The sequence below is a fragment of the Anneissia japonica genome, unplaced genomic scaffold (assembly GCF_011630105.1).
Source record: "Anneissia japonica isolate Jap-2015-1 unplaced genomic scaffold, ASM1163010v1 scaffold287835_len3118868_cov185, whole genome shotgun sequence".
NCBI lineage: Eukaryota > Metazoa > Echinodermata > Crinoidea > Comatulida > Comatulidae > Anneissia > Anneissia japonica.
The window spans coordinates 474,487-481,330 of NW_022737223.1; the positions used below are offsets into that span (position 1 = coordinate 474,487).

General features: G+C 33.7%; 1 protein-coding gene across 1 annotated transcript; it reads right to left on the bottom strand.

Moving 5' to 3' along the window:
* Window positions 1-931: 931 nt before the first annotated feature.
* On the bottom strand, window positions 932-6,294 carry LOC117117221 (zinc finger protein 493-like). Its single transcript, XM_033261462.1, has 2 exons — window positions 5,895-6,294; window positions 932-3,381 (listed from the first exon to the last, which is right to left on the bottom strand). The coding sequence occupies exon 2, from the start codon at window positions 3,299-3,301 to the stop codon at window positions 1,811-1,813; it is 1,491 nt and encodes a 496-aa protein (XP_033117353.1). The 5' UTR covers window positions 3,302-3,381; window positions 5,895-6,294; the 3' UTR covers window positions 932-1,810.
* Between the last annotated feature and the right edge of the window lie 550 nt (window positions 6,295-6,844).

The window sequence follows — 6,844 nt, forward strand, 5'->3', positions numbered from 1 at the left end:
CATATATATATTAGAATGGGGACAAAAATAAATAATCTAGGCGGTTGACGTTTTTTCAGGATATATAAAATTTATTTTATTACGAATATTTAGGGATCACCTGTTCTCTTCAGCGTATGCCTACAGAATAGTAACATCAGATTAAACAGTTACAAAAATAGGTTCATGATCAAACAGAAATCAAATGATAAACAACAGAAAAACAAAACGATCGGCACAATAGGCGGTCTGGCCAGTGCGCAGAATGCAGTCTATTTGACATAACAATTAGGACTGGATTTTCTGTTAGCTAATTCGTTAATGAACGTGTATCCGCTCAGAATACCAAGGTCGTTGTTTAGGCCCTGCGTGTGAGTGTTAAGCCTTAAAACCCAACTCATCTCATATTCTGTCTTTGGTGGATCAGGGAACTGTGAAATTGCCTCTGGGTGGTTTATATATCCATGGCTTATGATGATAAATTAAATGTTTTTAAGAGTGTGGTCTGTCAAGTTGAAATGTTGACTGACAGTAGAAAAGGTTAAAGGTTATTCATTTATATTGTGCAAAACACGAGTCTCTATGCGCAGAACAAGTGAGCAGATGTAACTGGAAAACTAGATTTGAACTCGTCACTGAGGACGAATTCGGTGATCCGCCGTACTTTGACCCTCAGGAAGCGCGCGCGGTGCTGATTGAAAAGTTTCATAATATGCTAACATATGCTGTAATTAGTTTAAAAAAAAGAATAATTTTGAGCATTTTAAAAGACTTACGCATGCGTACACGCACGTCTTGACGCCCGTGAGCACGGAAATGTCACAAAGAGTGACTCCTGACTCTGTCAGGAACACAAAATATGTAACAACGCGTAATTTCCAGTATGAAGATAGTGCATCATTATTCCGGTAATTGGATTAAACACCTGTGAAACAAATTGAAACGTAGTCGGTTTTATGTTCAGTTTCATCCATCTCACAATGGTTTTATTCTGTAGTTAAACATACAAGATAATAATTAACAAAGCCCACATCGATAAATCTATGAAACACATGAAATATTCGTAGGGCCATCCTAGGCCTATAAAGACCAACTCTCTACCAGCGCTTGCGTCTCCCTTGTCTGCTTAACTTTAATTAGGTCATTGCAAACTCCAAAGCATATAACACTGAATCAAAGAATCATAATATAACAATGAAATTATCTCTACATATCTCATTATGATGAATTTAACTTACTTCAATTTACGCATTGTGATCTGGTTACTAGGCGATCTACTAATGTACTTCAAACTTTCCATACCCAATTGAGGGCGCTACACAAGTTGCTCTATTTTACACACATACTACTGTGGGCAGTGGCGGCGTTACAGAGGAGGGGCCAAGGGGTGAGAAAAACCACAATATTATTTTCTACATATTAATAGACTCTAAAATCTAAGACTCTTAAATAAGCCTTTGGAACCACTACATTGTTAAAGTTTTTGGGGGCGATGCCTGACCACGGCCACTTTTTTTTCTCGAGTGACATCAGCCCTGTCAGGGACTTCTGACCTCCCATCAGGCAAATCCTGGCACAGCCCCTGCCTGTGGGAGTACCGGTATATTCCACAATGCTGCAGCAGCTATTCAACTCATTGGCATTCTAACCCTCAGATACTCTTGTGCATAACTGCTGTCTATTCTGCAAATTTTCCAAACATATTTTTTTCCTAATTTTGAGGAAGTTATTTTTAGAGCATCTCTCTCCAGTATGTTCCTATTCAGAAATGACCTTTTAAATTGCCATTGCTTTTAAATTTCTTTCCAATTTCTTTCCACAGTGTTCACATTCATATGGTCTCTCCTGTATGCATCTTTAAATGAAGTTTTAAATTAACACTGCTTTTAAAAAATGTATTTTCACAGTGTTTACATTCATATAGTATTTTTCCTGTCTCATGTATCATCAAATGAACATTTAAACAGCGATTCCTTTTAAATTTCTTTCCACATTGTTCACATTCATATGGTCTCTCCTCTGAATGCATCATCAAATGACATTTTAAATTGCACTTCGTTTTATATTTCTTTCCACAATGTTCACATTCATATGGTCTCTCTCCTGCATGCATTATCAAATGACGTTTTACACCACTACGGTGTTTAAATTTTTGTCCACACTGCTCACATTCATATGGTGTCTCTCCTGTATGTTTCCTTAAATGAACTCTTAAACTGCTGTTGTTTCCAAACATTTTTCCGCAGTATTCACACTCATATGGACTCTCTCCTGTATGCATCATCAAATGAAGACTTAAACCAGAATAAAATTTAAATTTCTGTCCGCAGTGTTCACATTCATATGGTGTCTCTCCTGTATGCATCCTTAAATGACTTTTTAAAGAGTAATTTCTTTTAAATTTCTTTCCACAGTGTTCACATTCATATGGTTGCTCTTCTGTATGTATCGTCAAATGACTTTTTAATTTACCTTTAGTGTTAAATTTCTTTCCACAGTGTTCACATTCATATGGTTTCTCTTCTGTATGTATCAATAAATGGCTTTTTAAACTGCCCTTAGTTTTAAATTTCTTTCCACAGTGTTCACATTCATATGGTTGCTCTTCTGTAAGTATCGTCAAATGACTTTTTAATTTGCCGTTAGTGTTAAATTTCTTTCCACAGTGTTCACATTCATATGGTTGCTTTTCTGTATGTATCGTCAAATGACTTTTTAATTTGCCGTTAGTGTTAAATTTCTTTCCACAGTGTTCACATTCATATGGTTTCTCTTCTGTATGTATCAATAAATGGCTTTTTAAATTGTTGTTAGTGTTAAATTTCTTCCCACAGTGTTCGCATTCATGTTTACCTCCTGTATGCATCTCCAAATGACTGGTTAAACTGCTATTTCTTTTAAATTTCCTTCCGCAGTGTTCACACTCATACGGTCGCTCCTCTGTATGCCTCAACAAATGACTTCTTAAACTGCTGCCGTTTTCAAATTTCTTACCGCAGTGTTTACATTCATGTAGTGTTTTTCCTTTATGTATCCTCATATGACCTCTTAAAGCATATTGGCTTTTAAATACTTTTTTGCAATATTCACATTCATGGAATATCTCCTTTGTATCTATCAAATCTCTTAAATTGCTTGAGTGATCAAATGGCTCTTCAACATAATCACATTGTTCAAATTCTACCTCCTCTATCTTAATTCCGAAATGGGTCCTTTCTACCTCCTCTCTCTTAATTCCCAAATGGGACCGCAAAGTAATTAAATCAACATGTTCTCCACAATGTTCGCATTTGTATTTCATCTCTTCCTTGTTATTTTCCATTTTGTTCTTACACAACTACAAGTGTTTTGCAATATAAATTAAAGTGTTTTCTTATTCACTGCATACTGTGGAAGACTTCCCTGAAAATACAATGCAATGCGATAGTGTTATATGATAATAATTTCCACTTATACTGTTTATTGTGCAGTGCCTCTATAATATATAAAGTAATAGGCCAAATATAAAAAATTAGTAATTTCTCATCCCCTCGTGCATCTATTTTCTCTGCCTCTCCAAATTTTAATTTTTTTTTTAAATTTCATTTTTTTAAAAAGAAATGTATGAAAATCTGGCTAACTGTTTTCTTATTCACTGCATAATTTGGAAGACTGAAATAGAAAAAAAATGTTGGAAGGCGAGTGTTATATGATAATTTGCACTTAAACTGTTTAGCGCATATTACGCAGTGCCTCTATAATATTACAGTTACTAGTTTATTGTCCATTTTCTCCACCTCTCCAAATTGTAAATTCTTTTTTTATTTTCTTTATTTTAGTATTATGGTATGAATCATGTCTAGTGCTTCTTTTATTTGATGGCATCAATGTGTGTACTTGCAATAGTCAGAAAGTAGTAGCTGATTTCCATCAACCATCTTAGATTTGCCATCTCTAGAGTACAAAAAAAAGTCCTCATTCTTCTTTTCTTTTTTTTTTTTTTAATATTAGGAGAAACTACTTTTTTTTAATACTTGGCATTAAAAAATGTGTTATCAGGTTACAAATAATAAGCTATATAATTGTACTACAGTATCCAAGATTTACTTGCTATCTAGAATCATGTAAACATTTTTTAAAAAGTATATTGAAATGTTTTTTCAGGCTTGAGAATTTAAGTTATGCAGCTCATTTCACTATCATTGGTGTTACTATTACCCTGAATGATTCAGGAATTGAAACCTACAAATGTTAAAAAGCAAGACACTTTGATCTACAATGTAGAACAACAGTATGTCCATATTCGGGACACTTTAAGGTGGTGGTGGGAGATAAATTGAACAAAGTTTAGTAACAAACGATGGTGACAAAAATTGTAAAATTACAGTACTTAGAGCAATAAATCAATGTTGCTACCATAATTATCTTCTTCATGATTCTCATCACAGTACTGCTACAACAACATTCAGAGGCGAATTTAGAAAGTTTAGATAAAAAGTATTTATGGAGTTTTCATAGGTTTGTTTTAACACCAGTTTTTGTTACCTAACTAAGGCTAATGTTTTCGGCGCCTATGATATTTCTTCTCACGGCCTATCGCAAAATCAAACATGAAAAATTTATCCGCATTTATTTTTTGTGTGGAACACAAAAAATCAAATTTCAGTCTTATTTTACATTTTTTTCATTCTTAGGAATGTCTAAATTCAGTTAAACTAGCAATTCCGTATTATATTTATAAATCTTTATAACATTATACAAAAATTAGATTTTTCTTAAAAACTGAAATTTTGCCGGGAATGGGGCTTTAACTTCGAGTCATCAATCTGATGATCTCTTTATAAAAATACTATAGTTTAAACAAGGTAATTCAACAGAAGGACGCACATCTCCGCTCTCGAACATAGCGCGTGCGTACAGTCCTTTGATCTTTACTGTGGCTTCGACAATCCGATACTAGTTGCGAGTACAGCCGTCAATTATTAGTCTATGCGTGCCATTCGTTTTATGGCGTTAGTTTTTATTTTATTAATTTTGGGTACTTCGCAATGCCTGTTACATCTGATTTTTTTTTACTGCTTTTTTAACTGCTTGTTAAATGCTTCTATAAACTGCAATTTTATTTGTGAAAATTGACCAATGAAAATGAAAAGTTATAGCAATTTAAAATTTACGAATTTTATAAAATTTCATGTTCTTATGTAACATTAATCTGTTATTTTGACAATGTTGGCATAAGGTTCCGAAAACGAACATTTGAGTATATACAGAACATTTATTACTTTTTGAAGTGAAGTCTCATGAACGACAATTCACCACAATTTTGGTAAAATTAATGTTGAAATGAAGAATATAATTTCAGTCTAATGTTAGTGCAAAACATCATTAGGCCTTTGTAATCACTGCATGACACGCGATTATGGCAACTAACACGCGCGCGAGTAAATCGTTACGTACACCGACGGTTTATGGCCTGGTTGCTATGGTTTTTGTGACGTTCAGCGTGTAGGGACGCAGGTGCGTCTAGAATGTCGATGCCAGAGTTATAACCTTTGATGTCCCGAGATGTGCGTCCTTCTGTTGAATTGCCTTGGTTTAAATGGAATGTACAAATACATATTCATTAATATTCTAACTAATACAGCCTATATAAAATTAATAAATACCCAGCCAGTCTGAAACACACGCACCAAAAAAAAACTTTAAAAATACAGAAGCCTTAAAAAATTACTATCCAAACATAAAGCACTACTGCGTACATCGGCGTTCCATACTGAGGCTGTTTATTGCGACCGAAATGCATAATACCATAGAGCTATTAAACAATACGCCGCCACTGAAATGATCTGTATTCGACTACTACTACTGTACTAGGCCTAACTATTTTCGTCATTTCCCTGTTTTGATAGCATTGCGAGAAAAAAGACACTACCTACCGTATAGGCCTATTACTGTACCTACGCTATAGCGTGCGTTTTTGGCGACTGCTGGGGCCATACAATAATAACTCATAACTGTACCCTTTCCATAGAGCTATTATTAAACAACTAATTAGACAGGATGACGGACAGGATCATAGCGAAGCAATGCAGAGTTGTGTATGTGTACCATCCAAGATGGCCCCCGGAGGACAGCGCCACCTTCAGGCTTAGTATAAGTTGAAATTTCATAGAAAGATTAAAAAAAAACTGTGTAAAATTTGCAGAATATTGCTCAATTGTTGTAGATCATTAATTATTGTTTAAAAATGAATCAATTAAATAATAAGAATTACGACACAAAATCAACATCATCATTAATTAATACATTTTTTATACATAAATTATCAATTAAAAATTTACAAACTTAATATTAAATTGTATATATTATCTACAAAAAACATTAAAATTAACTGATACAAAAATATGTAATTACAACACTAAATCAACATTATTATTAATACATTTTCATACATCAATCATCAATTAAAAATTTACTAACTTAATATAATTTATATATATTTACAGGAAACATTAACATTAATTTATACAAAAAATGGAAATATGCCTATCTCCTTGTCTCAAACATTCAGCACTTGCTATTTCAATTTTTTTTATTCACCATTCAACATTCTATATATTGCAGGGAATACTTACAGAAGTATTCATAAAATTTACTGGAGTTTCTTAGTGCCTTCACATACTCCCCCTTGTATTTAGTGCCAGTTATAGCATTCAGTACAATTTTATTTAAATTCTTACTGAATTGAAGCAAAAATTTACACGGTCTCATTTCAAGTTCCATTTTAAAAGTTTTAATGATTCAAATTGTGCACCTGATATTATTCTACATGCTCTGCGTTGCACAGATTCAACTTCCAAGGCTGGTGGAACTTGGGGGGGGGGGG

Coding starts and splice junctions, on each gene's coding strand:
- LOC117117221 (XM_033261462.1), bottom strand. CDS start 3,301: ATGGAAAATAACAAGGAAGAGATGAAATACAAATGCGAACATTGTGGA.